Genomic DNA, 21,440 nt, shown 5'->3' on the forward strand with positions numbered 1-21,440 from the left:
TATCTTTCTTTGCGAGAGTTATCTTTTACGCGCCATGTGCAACGTTTTGTCCTCATTCTTGCGCCAGCAGATTTGTCACAGTACCTGCAAAAGGTTCCTGTAGGCATTGTACATTCGCCAAAGCGTGATAATGATGGCTATCATTATATATACCTGGCAGTGACCAGTGACGCAAAAGTTTCATCACGTGGTCCTGCCAATGATCGCTTTACGACCACCATAAACCGACACTTTGACCAGCTCGCATAGCTCACTTACAATTGATACGATGTATTATGACACTGTACACTGACTGAGACCTTTTATAGATTTATGGTACGACGTAAACCACAAAGCGCACCGAGATCTTAGGAAACTGGTCTTCGTTATCGCGCGCTTCCGTGCATCAGAGCGGTCGTCGCGGGTCTCTCCACGCTTTGATATGTCTTTGCAAATCTCGTCCGCCTCCATTCAACGCGGTCAAAGAACCTTTAAATACCGTAAAAATTTTACTTTGACTTCTTTCATCTAACTGCAACGCTTTGATTTTCTCAACCACTTGATTCTACAGAATTTCGTCGTCCTTGCGTAAGTTTCTTTGCGAGACAACCCTACGTCGCTCTCAATTATTGTTAAAACGGCACGAGCATGACGAACATGTTGAAAAGGAAATTGAAAAGTTGAATGATTTTGTGAATTCCCTGAAGAAATACAATTTCTTTGCGCAAGTTTCTTTGCAACACAGCCCTACGCTGTTACCAATTGTCAATATGTAAATGTTAAAATGGCAAAAGGATAATGGACTTGATAAAAAGGTAATTCAAGAATTGAATGATTTCATCGGAATATAATTGTTTTATATAAAATAAGATACGACTTCTGTGTTCGACAATTTGCCATTATATAATTGCGACAACGTGCATCGCATTCGACACGGAGAGACGTCGGCACGCAGGACCGCTAATTAAGCCCAAATTCCTTATCCACTAATTAAACTTGAACGATTAAGCTTATTCCTCCTACCATTTCTACCGATAATTATTACCCTGCAGATCGACTGCTCCTCGAATCTTGGGCGGTCGAAGCAATGATTTCACCTGGAGGTCGATTGCTATTTAAGCAGTGCAGTACGAAAAAAGCCAGAACGGTATTGGAACTACGTGAACGAATTCAAGAATTAAAGAAAGTTTCTTTAACCAACCAAATTAGCGATCTCGTTTAACAATATTTGATATAACACGGAATTTATGTTATAGGTATATAAAAATAAAACGGATAAATGCAAACAAACAAGATAAGATTGAAAGAATGGAATCAGGTTACGTAGAAAACATCTATAGTCTTTTTCGAGTTTGCCCATCAGAAATAAACAATTGTACGTGCCTACTGTAAAACATGGCGAACCATAGAAACTAGATGGTCTCAAGAGTATACGGTAGGATTCACGAAGACTTTTCTCGGTGGCATAAGGCAGCCCCCAGGGACGACCACAAAAGGTGCGTAGCCTCGATCCTCGATCCTCTATCCGCAGGGTTGATTTATGAGCGAGTGGAGGGGAGGGCGCATGCGCACCAGGCTACGAGATTCACTGGGGTCTATCCCCACCTCCATAGAAAACCCGGCAGAGCATTCAGCCTCCTCCCTTCTTCGTCAGTTCCTTGTCCACTCGGTTATTAAAACCGAGGCGACACGACGAGCAACCGGCAATTATCTGGCGAGCCTTCGAAGCCGCGCACGCTTCGATCCGCCAGATACAGCGTTTCTCAGTTTTCTTTTCATTCTCATTTTCGTTTTTGTTCTACTCGAGCGTGGTGGTGGCAGTGATCAAAATCACGGAAATACCTTGTGTTCCATTTCACCTTACGATTATCCAAAATTAGCAGAGGATTTTAATATAATTTCTAAGGACAGTACCATGGATAACAGGAAGTGAAGTGATGGCACAAGTGATACAGTATCAACAGGTCCGCGACAACCCATTCGTGGAAATATAGCGTATCATATCGGTGAAATTCTAGTGTCAAACGTGAAGATTATTTTCGATCAGTTCTGTGAAACGTTTATTCAGAAGTGACCGCTCCTGCATCATGCTATCATCAAATTATTCGAGTATTCGCTTGCAACATTTAGGAACAAGAAGCGATACTGTAAATTGAATTTTTTTTAGCAAATACGGTTTTTATAAAGTGTTCAATTATTCATATCTTGTTTATGTTATAGATGTGCATGCCGACGATGGCGCCCATGTCCAGCCTCCCAATGCCGATGCACCAACCTGCTGGGATCGATTACAGAAGTTCAAATATTCGTTATCAACCGTACAATCCGACGTTCAGTAATCATCACCATCAAACTAGCCAATCGGGCTACTGGTACTCTGGATCCATGAACCACGGTCAAATCACGGAGGCGTTAACGCCGCCGGCGTACACGATGGCAAATGTTGCTACCAGTACGACCTCGTGGGCGACAGAGACTCATCTTGCGCAACCTCAGCTCACGAATATCTCAGCGATACAACATTATTCACTGCCGCCGAGTCCATCGGATCTACCACCCAGTCCACAAAATCACTCTCCGCCTTATCAATGGCCTCTCACACCGCCGTCTGAACATGTCTTCCTGAATACGGAGGATCCTGGAAAATCTGGCAGAAAATGTATTAGATGTAGATGTCCAAATTGCCAAACAGACGGCGCAGCTCAGGTTGGAGTCGACGGCAAGAAACAACACCTTTGTCACGTTTCAGGATGCGGTAAAGTGTATGGCAAAACTTCTCATCTAAAGGCGCATTTGAGGTGGCATACCGGCGAACGACCTTTCGTCTGTCACTGGCTGTTCTGCGGCAAAAGGTTCACGAGGAGCGACGAATTGCAGCGTCACCTCCGAACGCATACTGGCGAAAAGAGATTCGTGTGTCCTGTATGCGAAAAGAGGTTCATGAGGAGCGATCATTTGACAAAACATCTGAAAACACACGAGAACCAGAAAAGGAGAAGTTCTACGAATAAAACGGAGTCGAATAAAGAGAATTCGTCGCCCGCTGTAACTGAACAGAATTTGTATCCTCCGGCTGGAGTACAATATACTATGATTTAGGATTATAGATTTGTACAATTGTTGTACGTAGACGTTTGTTATCTATATAATTCCTACGTGGTAATGTAGGGAAAACTGGAAAGGTGACTAATAGGACGGAACAGGAGTAAATATCTGATACTTTCTAATAATCTACTTTTTCGTAGTCTACATTTAGTATTGGGTTTATCACTTTGATTAGTCATCTTTTCAGCTCTGTGTCACAATTGTGTCCTTCTTTGTAAATAATGTCGTTTGATCAGTTCCTTACTGTTGTATATATTACTATACTAATTATTGTATATAGAAAAACGATATATTTTTGTACAGAACATATCGTAGATCTATATTTAAATTGTGTAATCGGAATAAAAAAAAATAATATAATAACAATGGTTTGTACCTTCTGATATTTTAAATTCGACGATACCAGTCGTTACCGCTGCACGATCTAAAGCTAGCCAATAGTAAATTTTATGCGGACTGAAGCCTCGATTTACCGTGAAAATTCACATAATAACGAATCATCCCCTTGTCGTATATCAGGTTCCTCCTTGACATCTTCCTGCCATACGATACATCCCAAATCCCACCCAACGAGCATAATACGATGTAGGTACTTCAGAATCCAGCCCTTCGCAGTCCTCGATGATTTTCTACCTGACAAGTGGTCCAATGAAGAAAAAAAAAATCATTTCACGGAAACTACCCCGAATATAACGATCAACTCTACGTAACGAAGAGACCTACATTTTGTGTCAAGCGGAAAATATAATTTTTGGACGTGATGCGTGAGATCCGTGACAAAGCCACGCGACACTTTTCCCATTCAAAAGTTTTCGAGGCAATTTCGTGGCATTTGGGGGAAATCCTTGAACCACCTACGGCACTGTAACGGGTTGTTTCATTCGTATTCCAGCCAAGAGATGGCTGCACTGTGAATGGAAAAAGCCCGCGTAGCCCTATTAAAGGGGCGGCGCGCCGTAGCCCCGTAGCCCCGTTGCCCCGGCAAGGATTCATGGCTGGCACGTAGAGGTAGAGGCGAAAGAGGCAGACGCGATGATAGAGGTAGAAGTAGCGCGAGAGAGGGAAAGCTAGATGGCCAGAAGAGAAAGAGAGAGGCGGTTCAAGAGGTAGAAAAGCGAGACGGTGGCCGAAGGAGGGCGCGTGAAGGGCGAAGGGGGGTCACGAAAATGGAATAAAACAAAAAGGAGGCAGCCGCGGAGCAAATTATAGGGAAAAATAGGGAGGGACGAGGCAGAGGAGGCAACACAAGCCCCGTGGTGTGGCACTCACGAAGGAAGACGATCAGGTGGATGGGTGGAAGGGTAGGAGGGGAGGAGGGGAGGAGGGGTGGCGCCACGGCAATTCCAGGCTCGCGTTCAACGTTCGCCGTGGAGTACCGCGGATAGCCGCGAAGTTAGTACGCAAGAGATTCAAACAGAGTCCAGAGTGACGAGACCCGTGTCTCCTGTTTACCGCCTTCTCAACCGGGCGACCACCACGAGGAACGGCAAAACCGCGCACCGATCGCCAAAGAAAGAGACACACGCGCGAGCTGAACGGCTTGTCGAGAGCGTGACAAAGCTGCACAGTTTCCTCTAAGGAGAAGAGGGAGAGAGGAAGAGAGAGAGACAAGTACACGGTACGCAGCTCTCTCTTACGTGTTACGCGCGGTCAGTGCGAGAGGCTGCAACGTGCCGCGAGCATGCGTCTGCGACGGACGGCCCTTAAGGCGGACACGCACCACGCCGACTCGTCGCCGTCGTCGTCGTCGTCATTGTCCATATCCGTGAATGCTCGCTTTTCACCATCGCTACCGGACGAATGCACGCGCTAATCCCGTCGAGGGGGCGAAGAATGGACGAACAGGTTCGTAGCCGCGCGCATGTCACCGATCGAACCGAGATCGGTCTCGATTCTTAACCGATCTGTTTCGCGATTCTCGCACCGCTTCGCTGCTGTCTATCGAGCCACGATCGCGTGTATAGCTATTTGAATCGTTCAACCCTCGTATTTGTCGTAAACCTTTCGAAACGCGGCCTCTATGTCGATCTATCGATATCTCGCAAACATGTCGGTAAATGTCAAACGAGCAGTGCTTCGTTATAAATTTTACGTGTTTGGTAACCCTGAACTGTACTTTATCCGATTTCCTCGCAATTCTATTGTGGTGTTAACCAATTAGTGCACGAATTCTGAGAAATGTTCGGTGTCGTAGTCGCTGTGTTTACTAAACTGCGAATAACACATCGTGAGGTTAAAACACACGCGTTGTAAACAAGAAGCCACGCACACTTTATTTTTACTGGCTCGATATTACCTCTTCGTAATTTCGAAGGGCGACGTGGAAAATTTCTCGTTCAATTGAACACAAGCAGTGGCACGATATATCAGTGACTCGTGGAAAGAATGTTTCCGTATTCTGTTAACCGGTTAGTGATTCAAGTTTGTGACATAGTGTTCTTTATTGCTCAGTGTGGACAGTGGCGCATAGACAGACCGTTCTGAAGAACAAACGTAGTTACACGTAGATCAACGGAACCGCATCCACGCTTTTTGTCGTCATTTTTTGGATCCACGAGGTCAGTCGAACCGGCAAGCTGGACGCGGAGGTCGGAGGCGGCGGAAGCCGCAGGGGTATCAGCCCTCCAACACACCTCGGCAACATAAACGTGAGTTTTTATTTCACCATTCACATATAGTCCTGTTCATAAGTATTAGGACACTTAAGATAACCAAATATATACTTTACTATACATACTTTCTGAAATCTTATTTCTTATTCTTATTTATATTTATATAAAGATTATTATCGATACTATCGATACTATCGGATATTATAGTAATCTGTTCAAACGTATTTATCAAAATACTACGAACTTTCTATCATTTATGTTTATCGCGTCTTTCCATCAGTAATTTAATCAATCTAAATACTCGAATTATCGATTCTCTTATCACGTTTATTGTAGTGATTTCATAAATCAAATTCAGATGCTCGATATACTTAGAATTTCTTATTCGATTTAATTTGAACTTGAATATTCGTGGGATTTAGATCACAAAATTGTGATGGCCAAAAAATATTTTATTCGTCGCTATCTTATAATAGTTACAAATTAGTGCTTGTAAATATAATTGCGTGTTTTAAATGATTATCTTGCATGAATATAAAAACCTGGCATTCTAATCTCTTCTCTAATAATCTGTATCAATTATAGCGTCCTATACGATATCAGTAAGTGTCGTAATACTTATGAACGGGAATGTACACAATACATTTAATCTTTTTAAGCTGATATTTCTCGTATAAATTAGAATAAGTATGTCGAAATTTACAAAATGAATTTTCTTGGAATACACTGTATGGCTAAAAGATTATCGTGCCACATTATTACTATAAACGTTGACGTTAGTTTAGTCACAAGATATACTCAAAAGATTATTACAATTTATTACTTGTGTTCTAACATTTTTCGCTATTATGTAATCGTTTAAGACACGTGTACAGAGGTGGAATTGTTAAAACAAGCTTGCAATTACGGTGAACGTATTACAAAGCGGGTAACTTATCCGCGTAGGTACATCGATCATCCGTTTATCGACGATATTTACCCACGTACATATATTTTCTCTCGCTTTTACTTTAATCGCGCTTGTTATTCGAAATGATGCATAATAAATGACATTTGTACGTCCCTTTATCCCATTCTAACTCTTTGGACACTTTCTACGCATGTATCGTGTCAATTCGTGACTTATGACAAGTACAAGCTTGTAAAACTAAGAAGGAAAAGACGACGACGCGATGATTTAATGCCCTCATCGTTTAACGATTCAGCATAAAGGGTTATTTAATGACAGATTGACAGAGGGTTATTTGATGACAGATAATTATCGAGAGGGAAATGCATGCGATGACAATACCATGCAAAGGAATTATTATCGTGTTTTCTTCCATTATTTATCCCTGTTAAAGCGTGAAACGTTACACTTTTGTTGGGACCAGGCACTCTCTCGAGATTTAATCGTTAGAGCGAAGATCGATATTGGCGGTATCGCCAAAGTTAATTCTACAGCTGCGGTTTGGTTGCACGAATTCGTCTGGAGAACCGCTAGACAATCCTGGCCGATATAGTAAACGTTACTATGTTGCTACACCCGTTTCACGCCCACCATACATCATGCGTTATGCTCAGACCTACCTGTCGACGTATACGTTGCTTCAAAGGTGTTACACGTGTTCTTGATAAATTTCCATCGTAAGAATTCCATGCAAGGTTATTTTACCTCCAGCGTCGCTTTTGTAAAATATATCTTATTTGCAAATGTTATCATTGACTTAAACATAATGGCGATATAAAATGGACGTGGATATCTACTGTTTTCTATATTTTAATAATTCATGACTAGGTGCATAAACGAATTTTAGATATTCGAAGTAGAGTCGATTAGATACTAGCGTGACTAATTTAAAGGAAACCGGCTGGACTTTTACGCGAAGGAATAAATATATTCGAAGGGTTATGAAACTATCTGTAGATAGCGGAGAGTAGGCCATTCGGTCGAGTTGAAACGCGCGGCAGAGCAGACAGTCGTAGGGCAAGAAACACAGTGCCGGCACTTTGCTGACACACCTCCACACAAATCTAATTAATTTATATCCTGAGAGAGGCGCCACTAGGGATGCTAAGCCCGACAGGAAAAAGAGACGAGTAAAAGGAAAGGTACCCGTGGTATCGGCTCTCCCTTCTTACGAGTTACAGGAATCAAAGATCTTACCTTTCTTACGGCCAAGAAATCCTTCTTTTAAATAATCCAGGCAATATATATCAACTTCTTTTATTTCCTGAATTAAAATTTTGTTTATTCGTCGTATTCTTGTTTATTTAATCGCGAATGGGGTTAGCTTTTTCATTGTTGAGGGGCGTGTGTTACGAGGGGCGAAAAACTGTTAAATTTTACAACTAGTAAGTTTATAATTACTATATAACCTTGTAATTAATACGTATTCGTCGTAGCAATTACATATCGGTAGTTATTTAATAGAGCATTGCGACGAATATAAAGCTTTGAGATAATATCATAATTATAGTTATATAGAACAAGCTGGAAATGTGTTGCAATGTTTTTCGTCGAAGCATCAATATGTCTTTTTTTTCTAACAAACGATAAATTATGATACTTACTTGAGAAATGTTAATATAAAGTGTGTTCTTATAATTGAGGGTTACGCTGCAAAAGACGTAATAATTACATTCTTTCGGTTCTCCAATTGTTATGATAATAGCTAAATGAAATACCTCAATGTAGCGCAATTGGCAAAGAAAACGATTTGTTCGGTCCAGAAATATAATACTATGTATTTCTATACAAATAGGTGATGTCATAATTAAAACTATGATTAACGTTATGATTACGTGTCAATGTTTTTAAAATTGTTTTTGGACCAACGGATAAATAACTATGCGTAAAACTCGTACAAAACGATTTTCTTTTTTAGACGGACAAAGTTTTCTTCTTTGTTAGTTATTACAACACGCTCTAATTCTTATCGACATCGTAAAAGTTAATAATAGTGTTTAAATTTTACATTTTACGACACTTTAAAATTCCACGATCTGCAAAAGAGCGCATAGATTGTCGCTTCCAGAGGTGAAAAAAAGGGAAGTATAATTATAATGTTGCACGACGAACGAGCTATCATTAATCGAGAGAACGAACGCGCAACTTTGAAGCATTTGACAACAACCGCATCGCTCTAAATAACTGTTGGTTACATTGTCAAGCTGGCAGGAATTATAGAATGGAACAGACGCGAAAAAGCACACGCCATAATACAGGACAGCGGGGTAATTAACCTGCCCCCTAGAAAATCTACACGCGTCGCGCACACGTACCACTCGAACCCTCATTAGCGGTTTACCCCGAGCGTCGCGTGAACTTTGCACCTGCAAATTGGCACCTCCCTGTTTTGCCGCGCGCGAAACGCCACCGGATCACCACGATCCAACTGTGTGTGTATCCTCCATTTCGGTCTGCCCATTTCTCGAGTGACTAGCACGGTTGCCTACCGGCTAAAAAATCGGACTGTGGCACCAGATGCAGACGATCCACCTCGCGGACAACCACCGAGCAAATCGCCGCAGCTGTTACAGATTATGCAACACTGTCGAGAGAATAAAGACATCGAGTCCACTTCTTTGACGGCGAAGACACGGGTAGTTTCGGTGGTCGTTATTGAAAAAACACGGTCTCCAAACGACGATCGAACACGATAACACTATAACGTTGAATTAGGGTCTTGCCGCCTAATCTGTTTACGTTGCATATTTAACACGTTTGCACGAAAATCAAAAATACGATTTATATTCCGGGAAATTTGTTATGGGAAAAGGTAATACACGGAAAATGTTATTACGACGTTACTTTTAATTAGGGAGAAACGAGAGGAAATGGCGAAAAGTTAATCAACCCCCCCTACTCGTAATAGGATACGCGAGATTAATAATTTGCAAAGGGCTGATGAGCCTTCAAACATTTACGGCTCGGCGAGAGCGCGTGGATGGAATAAAATAAGCGAATTATGCAGATGAGAATCCGATTCTGTCACTTTTGATTTACGGCCGCCTTGCTTCAAAGATATGCGAGGGACAGAGGAAAGGAACAGAAAAGAGTTATCGCGGAGGAAGAAATTTCTCTACAGTAGGCAAATCCCTCCTCAACCACCAACTATTTGCGTTCCTCGGATAAGTGTACTATTAACTAACCTCGCGTTAATATCTACGTTTTCTACCTCATTATGATAATAGCGGGACCAGCGGCCCTCGAGGCCACGAAAAAGGCATCACCGCGGCCTCCACGCTGCTTGTACCAAACGCGTACTTCTCGTGTATTCCTCCTTTCATTACATATTGTACATGCACGAGTCTGAACATCGTTCGAAATATTTCTCATTCGAATACCTGATTGATAAATTGTAGAATTTATTCAACAAATTCTAATTACAAGGAATACGTTGCTTAGGACGATTAAGAAATTCGCAACACGAAGGAAAAGCAATCTGCCAGATGTTTTCCATTTATCGTACCGCGGTGATAACCGAGTCGAATCGAGTAATCGAATCCTCGATCGAGTACCTTGTCGTTCTTCCCTAATTCCATAGATAGACGTCGATAGATCTATTCATTGAAGGACGTTCAAAGCCGATACAAAAGCGTGGACGCGCGAAGGTAATTATCTTGCGAACGTTTCAGCACACGAACATCCTTAAGAAGTAGCAATGCGATGAAGGTTTAACGTATCGGATGACGGAGTATGGTTGACGTCGGATGCATTTGGATCGGAGTAGCGCGTAAACAAGAGCACCTTCTAGAGCTTAGAACTTCTCGAGGTCACATCGAAGCGTTTCGTGCCACGGGTTCGACTAATAATTTTCCGCGTATTTGGAACGGCGCGACTGTTCCACGGGAAGCGGATAACGCTACGCCGCGATTATTACACACGGTGCATGGAAACGAAAAGAGAGCGGTAAAAACGGCGCCTTCGTTGCCCCCGGCGAAGACTGGAAGCCGTTTCGTAATCGCGGCCTGGATCATTTTCTGCACGACTGCGCGGGAAATTAGATCACCTACCTCTCATCCCGGTAGCGAGAGATCTAGGCAGGTTTCATCGCACGATACAGGAAGAGCTTCTTCTTCTTCTTTGTCCTCCCATTTCTCCTCGTCTTTCACCTCTCATCGACAGCTTGTCGCTGATAATTTAGCTATTAGTCACGATTTTTCCCTACCTTTCTCACCGAGGATAAATCCCCCTTCGTGCTGATACGTTTTTGCGTTGTATCGCTTAATTTCTTATTCCTCTTTTCCCTATGCAACTCCTTTATCCTCTATGCGTTTCTCGACCGTTATACTTACTTGTTCCGTTATCGACGTTCATCGAGCAGCTTGTTGCTCCACGTTGATGCCCCGGGATTATCGTGGCGCTTAACTGTTTCCCAACAATATTACAAAATGAAGATACGTATAACGGAGCGGCTGCTAAACTTAGACAGGAGCCAAGTATAATATATTACAGTACCTGGCCATTGAATTAGGGCCGCATACAGAAATCCTATATTCCAACTGACATGTGTCATATACACACACCATGTTACAATGGCAAGTGGTAATTGATCGTTTGAATTATTGTTAAATACGTAGATAAGTATGTATTGTTCTGGAAATCTGCGGCGGAGGTTAAGAAAGATTTCATTAGAATCGGATTTTTCGATAAGAAATTTCTTCAAATAGCTTCTACAGGTTTCTACATTCCGAAGTATTCGATTTCTTCTTTATGTTTGTCGAATAAGTTTCGTAAAGATCACGATGAATAATAACGTGACAATACTATAATCGACGAATGATGCAAAAGATGGACATCGCAGCTGTTATTCAAAATTTCTCAGATAAATACTTTTCTTCCAAATACCAAGTCACACGTATCAGTCGATTACGCAAAATCCCCGAAGGGATTAACCGCGAGTATATCCTATGGAGGATTGAACAAAACGTCTCAAGCGTAGGAACTCGCCCTCTTCTCCCGTTCTTTCGTTCCCTTCTTCTTAACTTTCTCCCTCCGTTGGATCGTCCTCGTCCTCTTCTTCTCTGCTTCTCGGCTCTGACTTTGCTTTTGGCTTGGGCCGGGTGTAATCGGTTCCCCGAAGCCAGGGCTCATTATCGACCCGTCGGCCTAGCAATTACCTGCGAAGCCTCTTTCGACTTCGTGTGTGCCAGCCAGCACAGTTTCCGACTCTCCACGAGGCCTTCCGAGATCCTTCCAGGATCCTTCGAGCGTAGAACAGAGAGAAAGAGAGAGGTAAACCGTAGAAGAGAGAACGGGGAGCAGAGAATATCCAGAGAAACGGCAGTCTGCTTCGATGTTGCTGCTGTTGTTGCTTCGCGAAACGGCCAACGCTACGATAATCTCGACGGAGCGAGGATACGGATAAACGACCGATGATAATTACTGGACGTGCCAGTAGTGCGCGATAATCGCTGAGGCAGCTAAGTTCGCACCAGTTACGAGAAAGAATCCACGTTAAGCAACGTGGATCGGAGAATTTTCTTTTTTCCACAACGACCAAGCTTTTCTGACTTTATAATTGCCACGGGAACGATGATGTTTTCAGCGTTCGAATGAAAAGAATGTCAATCTTCGGCTTATCACTGAGTGCAATCCGCTTTTATCCTCTTTAATAATTAAAATTCTATCGTACAACCGTGTATTGAATTATTGCAAAAAACGAGCATATTTTTGTCGGTTACGTTTTGCCTGACCAGTTGACCGGCTGCTTCAACAAAGTAGCATATGCACACAGACACATATACATATCGCAAACAAGTAACGATAGTCATGGTAATTACGGGAAGACCTAATTTTACAATTTTATCGTGACGGCAAAAACATACTTCATCTATTTACCCATTTTCTTTTTCTCAACCGCTCTCGCATGGTACTAGAAGTATTGGACTGTGAGAGTGTAGTTTTTTGTCGCATACAACACCTCGAGTTTCTTGCTTAGCCTATAGCCAATTGGAATTCAATGTAACATCGGGGAATAATTTTTAAAAGTATCGCGGAACCTGTTCGCGTCTGTCCATTCGATCCATCGTGTTCCCACGACTAGCAGCAGAAAGGAAATTACCGATGGAGACCGATAGACGAGAGGAAAAACAAGTAGACACAAAATATAATCGTTAGGTGATTATAACGCACATGTCGCACAATTGTATTCGTGGAGGGAACAGGAAAATCAGGATAGTGGAAACTGTCGTGAAACGCGATATCTGATTGTAGTCCCTTATTAGCTAGGTTTCATAAAAATCCCAATCCACGCACATTACTCTTTTCTTTCGCTTTCGTCGACTGATGTAATCGCCGAATGACACAAAGACGTATTTACGGAATTTTCTTGAAAGACGCGCATCTGCGAACGAGCCAGCTCGAAAATTGGCCGAGTTCGCGAACGCGGCGAGTCCAGTTCGTGGAAAAGCGTTAAGTGTATCTCGTGAGACCGCGACCTTAACGAAGAGGACGGGCCACGACAAGAAGCAATTTCGCAGATGGTGGCCCGTCAGTAGCACTGTCGCTTTGCCCCAGCGAAAGTAAGTATTTATGTACAAAGGTTCAATTGTTACTCCAGGTTTGACGAACAAGAAAAGTTTTTGGAAATCGTCGTTAAACGACGGGAAAGTAAAATAGAGATCGAACGTAACATTCACCCCTGAAATGTCGTGGCCGTTTCTTATTAAGAAACCAGCTACCAAGTTACATCGAAATTAGATCAATAAAAATGCATTGACGTTCATTTTTCGCATTGCCCTTCTTTCGCGCGATCGGAAGAAATTTTCTCAAGCATACAGTTCCATTGAAAATGATGCGAAAAATCTGAACAGGGTTGCTTTTGGCGCCTGGTGATACAAACTCGCGGTTCATCGACTCCCGTGTAAGGAGATCGGTGTAAAATAAATAAAATCGACGAACGATCGCGCCACCATATCAATTCGTGTCATCGGACTCTGCAACGTTCCATGAATTATCGATCGTTTGCTTCCTTCGCGAACCGTATTAAACCGATGAGACTGAAAAGCATGTCGATCATTTTCCAACAACGAACCCACGGTGGAAAGATTATCCTCTTCCCGTCGTTAATGCGGTTTTACGTTGGATCCGACCAACAACCGATAGACGATCTTTCGACGAGCGTGCGTAGATTGAAGAAGTAGAAAGTTATTCGGACCAGAGAGTGGAAGAGTCGAAAGAAATACGGTTCGACAGGTTCTGTTCTCTCGACGATGTTATGCAATTTTATGACCGACATTCCTTTTTACGAGCGGTAGACTCTCCGTACGCGTTTGCATCCGCGACAACTTGGCCGTTTCGCCTGCTCGAATTAATTAACGCAACGGCCACGTGCAAATTAGCGACGCTACTGTTCGAAATCGAGCAAAGTCTCTGTGCAGAGCGGTGGAAAGTAATTAGGTGTCATTACCGCATCCCGGTAACGGGTATACGGCCTGGAGAGAGTCTGGATTCAGAGTTTTGTGAAGTGATTATTTTTATTGTCATTTCCGGCTGGTTTCTTGGAAATCTCGGAAACGGCACGTAAGCTCGTACATACACGAGAACCGTGAGCTTCTTCGCCATCTCTGACCCCTTTCTCTTTCTTTTTTCCACCGCTTCTTCTTCTCATTCTTCTCTCGTTTATCTCGATTTTCCATTCACTTTGGAGCGATCCACTCGAAACGTAATTAGCTTAACCCGCTCGAGGTCCATTTAGTCTAATCTTTTTCATCGATAATGGCGATAGTTACGCAACAATTCGACATAATTACGTGCGATTCAATTAATGACGCATTACCCATCGGTGGTGGTTAAGTATCGCGACTCATACCGCGGACACGACAGCCGGTAATTTTCGCGCAGTACATCAACATCTGCCAGTTTTTAATATCGTTCGGCACAGTATATCATCGTTTTGTTTAAGCCGAGTTCTCTTGGTACTTGGCTTAACGCTCGCGGTACGCCCGAAGCACCGTAAGAAAAGTGGCAGTACGCGTAACCGCAATAAAACTCGCATTACGCTCCGCGTAATACGTGCATAAAGTATTCGCGTGTGCAGTAACGCGTATAAAATGCTGAAGTTGTTCGCGTTCTCCGGGGCAACCTCGTTCCCGGCACGGACGTAATAGATTTATTTCGGAGAAACTGGCGTCCGCGTCCCCGTTGCGTCGATGGCTATCGTTCTTTCTTGCCCCGATAAAATTAAGAACGGCTAAAATTCGAAATTGCGGAGCTAGCGTGTCGAAGGTAATTTGCCGCTTTCTATTCGATCCAATTTGTCGGTACAAATGGCAGTGATACGACTTCCGTAATCGCTTGGAGAACACCGCACACGCGTAAAACGTGGGTGTGGAAGGCGCCAGCAGCTCTTGCTACAGCTGGATCGTGTTTCTGGCGTGGCGATACCGGTATCCCTTCATTCCTGAGTAATCGTCAGGCCCAAGGCACGCTATCCGCCATTTTCTAAATACGTTGGCCGAATATCGAATGTACGGGAATCGTGGGTCTGTCGAAACCTCGTGTTTCCTTTAAAATACGTGCCACCTTTTCCAAGATTGCCCTTTCCTTTCTATACCTCGGTTAGAATTTTAATAATATATCTAATCAGAAGTCGCGAATACTCGTAAATCTATACCTAAATAAATGATAATTACTCGAACATTTGCATACGTAATAAGCAGCATTTTGGAAAATAAGGGTATGTGGCAACGCTTATCGCAGCCACTGTATAGTTTATTTTCGCCGCAGCCAAACAGTCGTTTATTATTAGCTTGATGTCTCGTTACGAGGATGCATTCCGGGAAGACTTGCAACCGTCGGGTTGCAGCCTTTGGATTTCTGGAATTCAGAGGTTGTCGCTCCGAGCTAATTGGTTAACGCAATGAATTTATTGAACAAAGCGGCGACGTAGCATATCTTCAACCGAGTCTGACATCCCCTTTCCGGAAACGGGAGAGATTAGCGCCTCGAACGTCTTCCGCGTAATCGCGCTGGCTAACGCAAAACAAAGACGATCTTAGCCTCTTAACGATCTCGTACAACAACCCAGTTGAAATTACGGGAAACGGCCAGGGAGAGAAAATCAGAAAGTCGTCTGGCAGATATTATCACGGATCGTGAGCTCGTCAGCGATTATCCGTCTCTTAAGAAAGGATCACTTGGCGAAACCAGCGTTAAAACGTCTCTACTCGGTCGATCGAAGAGGCTCGAGCGGATTTGCCGAGCTTTCTCATAACCAAAGGATTCGTTGCTTCAGGTGGACGTAATAACGAGGATAGGCTGATGCAGGACAGTTCGCCGGCCGGAGCATACGTGCATCAGTTAGGAAAGCTTAATCACCGTCGAGGGATCTCAAATAGCACTGACTACGTTTTAATTACTCGCCGCATCGCGGGGAATGTAGAATGACATCAAGATGCCCGGGGTGACGAGGAGTACGAGAGAAAGGGAGGGCGCGAAGGAGCGTTGACCGCATGTAAAAAGAGCTTCGCCAGTTTTTCAGTCCGCCCCTCTCTTAATCACGACCCAATGCAAATACGAACGACGCAGTGCTCGCGGCGCCGATAACAGCGCAGATAACAACACTGGATAACCAGGTGATCGCTCTTTCGAACGTTCTAACTTTATTAGCTAGAATTGATTGTCGAGTGCGTGTCGCGAACTTTGTACCCTCGTTCGTAACCGGCAAAAACACATGGAGTTGTTAGCGTGTTTCCTGAGATTTCATAGTACGGCAACAAGTGTCCCTATCGCGTTATTTGACCAAGAATTTCAGCGTTTGAGCAACTCGTCGAACCAGGCATCTTTCGTGATCACCGTGTTCTTCTTTACTTCCTTTTCTTTTTCTTTCTTTTTACAGAAAGAAACCTTCTTCCGTCTAGCTAAACTTAGCTCGCGAGGAATAATTCACCTAAACGTGCGCACCGTTTAAACATTCGCCGACACGAAATTCGTCGCTCTGTCTGAAAAATCTACCTGATCGCGTGTTCATCTATCGCGAGGACCTTGAAACGATTCAAATTAAACCGACGGAGAGGTCTAAATCCTTTCGTGTGACTTTTTCAATCCGTTCATGTTCGCTGGCTATTTCTTTCTTCCACGAAACTCGTACAAGTCGGAAATTATCCCACGATTATCCACCGACCTATCACGGATCGTTTAAAAATTCTTTTGACAAATTTCTTCGGCCATGGCGAAACCTAGTTTCTCAGAAAAAAGATAAGTTTCCCATTAATTCGAGACAAAACGTGTTTGATTAATTATCAGGCATCGGCTGTACAGAACGCTTTCACGCGAACCATCTTAAAAGGCCACCTCTCTTGGGTATTCGTAGCGTTTCCTAAAAGCAAGCGTTAGAATCGTTACTTCGCAGCCCGCACGACTAGCTTTGGAAGAGAAGTTCCCACGTAGTCCACGTCCGAACCTTCGCCGTTCCAGAGATCGTCGGCATGAAAACGGGGATAATTGTGGCTTCGTAAATACCGCTACTTAATACCCAGCGTGCTGCTCGTACACGCGTACATAGATTGTACAGCTAGTTGTAGCGCGCATATTAGCTCCTCCGTTGGTTCGTGGCAACGTCAGTCCGTTTAGAAATCGTTCCTCTCTTCGCGCAACATGTAGAAAACGAGGTAATTGTACGCGGCAGTTGTGTACGTTGCAGATATCCACTTCCGCCGCAGATCTGGCTCGGTGCAATTTCACGCCATTGCAGTCACCGATTTCCTTACTAAATCTTTGTTTCCTATTTCGATAAGCTTGCTTAATAAAAAGCTTCCGATATACAGCTCCTCATCAGGTCCCGAGCGTTTATGCAAATTTCTATTTTCCCGGAGAATCGAAGAAATGGAATCCAAACGTAGAATATGAGATGCGTTAGATATTATATAACTTTGGATATTTTACGTTTTTTTTTAAATGGAACAGAGATCCGTTTCATTCAGTAAATATCATAAAAGATGTTATACTTAGAATATTTCATATACATTTATGGTTTGCTCGTATCTTGTGCATTTTGCATACCTAAATCTGTCACGAATACATTAATTGGCTGTATCGGATTACATCGCAGTCTATTTATAAACGAAGGCAGACTTCACTTGTATAAGTAATTTTTTTTATCAAATAAATATGCGATAAGTCGAAGTGACTTTACGTTATTGTTTTATAATAGTATATGGTAGGTCTGAACTGGAATCATTAACGTAATCTATCTAATAATCTTTTAAGTCTATCTCATTTTTTCCAAGTAAATATAGTATTTATCTTAATTACTTATAAGAGTTATAAACATAATGGAGTGATATTTAATAGAAACAATGTGAATGTCGAACCTATTATTTCCAATCATTTGTCATTCTTTTTCTTCGCAAACACACAGGAAGTGTCAACTGGTTATATTGAATCAATTGTAAAATCGGATAAAAAGGACTGTTGATTGCAGTCATTACGCAAATTGACCTGACGATTCATGGCCGAACTGATTTCTCGATGCTACGCACGTTCCTGTAAGATCGATCGGTCGTGTATCGAGCTTTGTGCCATTCGCGCGACACGTACGCACGATGATTATAATCGTGCTCGTCAGATCGATCACGATACCGAATGCACCAGGATCGTCGTATCCTACATTGAAATCGAAATCGTTGGAGAAGGCTTGGCCTAATCGGTGTCGCGAATGGGTTGAATTCACGTAGAGTTTTCGAAGACCTGCCCGCTGCGGGGTAAGTAAAAAATGTACGACTGTACTTTAATTGGAAATGTCATATGGATCTATGGAGCTTAATTGAGGTTAATTATACCGCAAATTACAACACGCGTAATTAAGAATAATGAGATCTTATTTCGTCTTATTTGCCCGAGGAAACAGGTTTGCAAACACGGGCACTTCGGACGAGTGAAAAAGAAAAAAAAAAGGAACGTTGAATATTTTAATTTATGCCTCTGTTTGCTTGCAGCAAGAATGTTGCACTTTCTGTATTTTGACTATCTTTCGCCGATAATAATTCATTTTTGCAATTGGTTTACCCTTCAGAAATACATCCACGTGTGTTCAATATGAATACGACTGCTCATTGTTGAGTAACTCGAATGTAACTTCGTGGAATAATTAGCCAGTAAATTTAAACATTTTAAGATAATAAACGAATAGAATTGCGATAACCGAAGCACGCGAATACAACAATGTTCGTAGACTCGTGCATATCATTAACAACGGTTGAAACACAGTGGATCAAACAAGTATTTGTACAACCAGGTTCTAGCTATTTTCAAGAAAAATATCTAACAGCACCGACCTACGGCGAGTGATTCTCCAAGTGCGAACAAAAATATCGAAAGAATTGAACTAGAAACTGATCGAGTCTATGCGAAGAAGACTAGAAACCATTATACAAGCTAAAAGGATGCAGACCAAATATTAATAGTCGAAACTATCAATGGAAACAGTTATTTATTCGAAGAAAGACTAGGTGTACATATACTTTTTTCACCCACTGTACTTTGCAGCGGAGATATGCGTAATTTGTTTACCCGATAATTTATGTGCCAGCGCTTGTTTTACGTAAAAACTGAACATGCAAATGATGCGAGATAGAAGTTCCGTCTGGGAAAACGCTTATTTATTATTCTAATATTCTATGTATTATAATATATTATATATATAAGATATATATATATATATATATATATATATATAGAGAGAGAGAGAGAGAGAGAGAGAGAGAGAGAAGGAAATGCGATCAGTTTGATTACACAATTGCAGGGTTAATCGACCTAGCACTGGAGATTAATCGCTCGGAAACTTGTTCGTCCGTACAGTAACAGTTTAGAAATAACGAAAAAAATATATATTAGAATTAGGAAGTTCCGTAGCTAGTATCAGCTTACGATCTCTCGGTGAAAACTTAATTGAGAATGCTCGTCTCAAAACGTTTCGCGATAAGCCGAACCATAATTAATTGTCGATTTCTGCGGAGAGTCGTAGCTTTATCGCCACCGAGAACTGGTTTACGCAGTCATTTTTTTCGACCAACGAATATATACTTGGAGAAACGGGAATGCGAACGAACGGTCACTCTTCGCGGCGAACCACATGAGATTACCTTGTTCTTGATTAATGTAATCTCTGTTTGCTCGTTTCAATTCGATCGAATGTGAGAACAAAACGCGTCTCGAGGAAATCGCCCGTTCCTCTACGTTCATCGGCTCGCTAGGTCCGTTTTATCAAGCTCGGCTGGAAATCGAGTAAGCGGAAAAGAACGCAAAAATAAGGAAAACAGGGCTATCGAATCCTTTTTGAAACGTTTAGCTGGCAGGCTTCCGCGTAACACAGCTACCAACGAATCGTGACTCTTTGCGAAGAGCCGACAGAAAATAACGTTATTATATGTCTTAAAGTCTCGCATACACATAGACCAGCGAAAACTTAAATTCAGCACGCGATCCACGGATTTCTTACCATGGCGCCACGACCTTGAGTCATGGCGCCAAAGATGCTTAGGGACGTATGGCCTCTGAACGTCGGAAATACTTATTTTTATTGCTCGTTCGTTTCCTTTCTTTTTCTATTTTATCCGCCTTTTTTACCTTTACACAATCATCGTCTTATAGTAAATAGAACACCAGTTCCTAGTTAGATCTTTTTTATCGATGGATTATATAAAAGATCTCTGCGTGCAGGAACACGCAGGAAAGACGAGCACGTTAGCGGATGTTGTTCGGAGTTAACAGGAAAGGAAATAGAACTTTGAAGCAAAGCTCGTGTGATCTTTTAACCGTGTCTTTTTTCTTTTTTTTCTTTTTTTTTTGAGGTTAACAAGTAAATAGGGTATTTACCGGTGTTCGTAATTACCTACGACTACCTCATCGTTACTTTCAAACGCTTAGGGCTGTAAAAACTTTTTACGACGTGTAATTTAATTTTCCGTCAATTTGTCTTTGACATGGATCGAATGATTGAGATAAATGACGAAGGATCGGAAAGTAAATATTGCGACACGTAAAAAGATAGATGCCAGCGTAACTAATGTGTAGCATCATTAATCTTGACGATTATGTCTTGAACTCCTGAACTTCGGTATGTGTATGAGACTGTACAAAAGTTTTAAGATTCATGCGTAACAATCAAAAGACGCGCATCTTGAAAATCGTGTATTATCTCATAATAATGATCCCTCGACGATAGAATCATAGACAATGTCGGGATGAAAAACTGAAAATTAAAATTGGAATGAAAGAAAGCTCGAATGAAGAAGTTGTTTAAAATTAACAGGGAATTAAAATTATAATAACTCAATGAAAAAGATGGTTGTTGAATTAATTCCACGTAAATCTGCGACACTATACTATTATTTTCTTTATATATAGAGGGCTTGATGTTTGGATAATCGCTTCAATATCGTAATTACGATCGCAACTTGTTATTAGCTTGATATAACTAGCCTGGATCAGAATTGCAAAACGTTTTCGAATAATTATATCTACTCATTGTAGAGTGTTTATCTTCCTATTCCTCCGGCGGCGGATACAATTATTTGTTAATGTGCCATGATAACGATGTTAAGCGTGTTAACGTCCCCGAAATTGCCATGGTCATTGGCTAAGGGAACAGTTCTCATTTGCAATGATAAATTGGCCGATCGAAGTTCGCGTTTACTTGGAAGCAGTTCACGCACGAGATTTTTCAAACGAGATTGCTTCGGTTGTGTAACCGAACATTTCCAAAAAAAGTTACATAAAACTCCGGTTTTATCTGGTCTCCGTAGTCTGATCGATTC

General features: G+C 42.1%; 1 protein-coding gene across 1 annotated transcript; it reads left to right on the forward strand.

The window, feature by feature from the left end:
* The first annotated feature begins 1,186 nt into the window (after positions 1-1,186).
* LOC117237962 (transcription factor Sp3-like) lies at positions 1,187-3,183 on the forward strand. Its single transcript, XM_033502424.1, has 2 exons — positions 1,187-2,126; positions 2,200-3,183. Exons 1-2 carry the CDS (start codon positions 2,067-2,069, stop codon positions 3,076-3,078), a joined length of 939 nt encoding a protein of 312 aa, XP_033358315.1. The 5' UTR covers positions 1,187-2,066; the 3' UTR covers positions 3,079-3,183.
* The last annotated feature ends 18,257 nt before the right edge of the window (positions 3,184-21,440 follow it).

Source organism: Bombus vosnesenskii, unplaced genomic scaffold, assembly GCF_011952255.1.
Source record: "Bombus vosnesenskii isolate JDL3184/JDL3185 unplaced genomic scaffold, Bvos_JDL3184-5_v1.1 scf7180000013417, whole genome shotgun sequence".
Taxonomy (NCBI): domain Eukaryota; kingdom Metazoa; phylum Arthropoda; class Insecta; order Hymenoptera; family Apidae; genus Bombus; species Bombus vosnesenskii.

Coding starts and splice junctions, on each gene's coding strand:
- LOC117237962 (XM_033502424.1), top strand. CDS start 2,067: ATGCTATCATCAAATTATTCGAGTATTCGCTTGCAACATTTAGGAACA. Junction 2,127..2,199: donor TAGGAACAAGAAGCGATACT/GTAAATTGAATT, acceptor TTTATGTTATAG/ATGTGCATGCCGACGATGGC.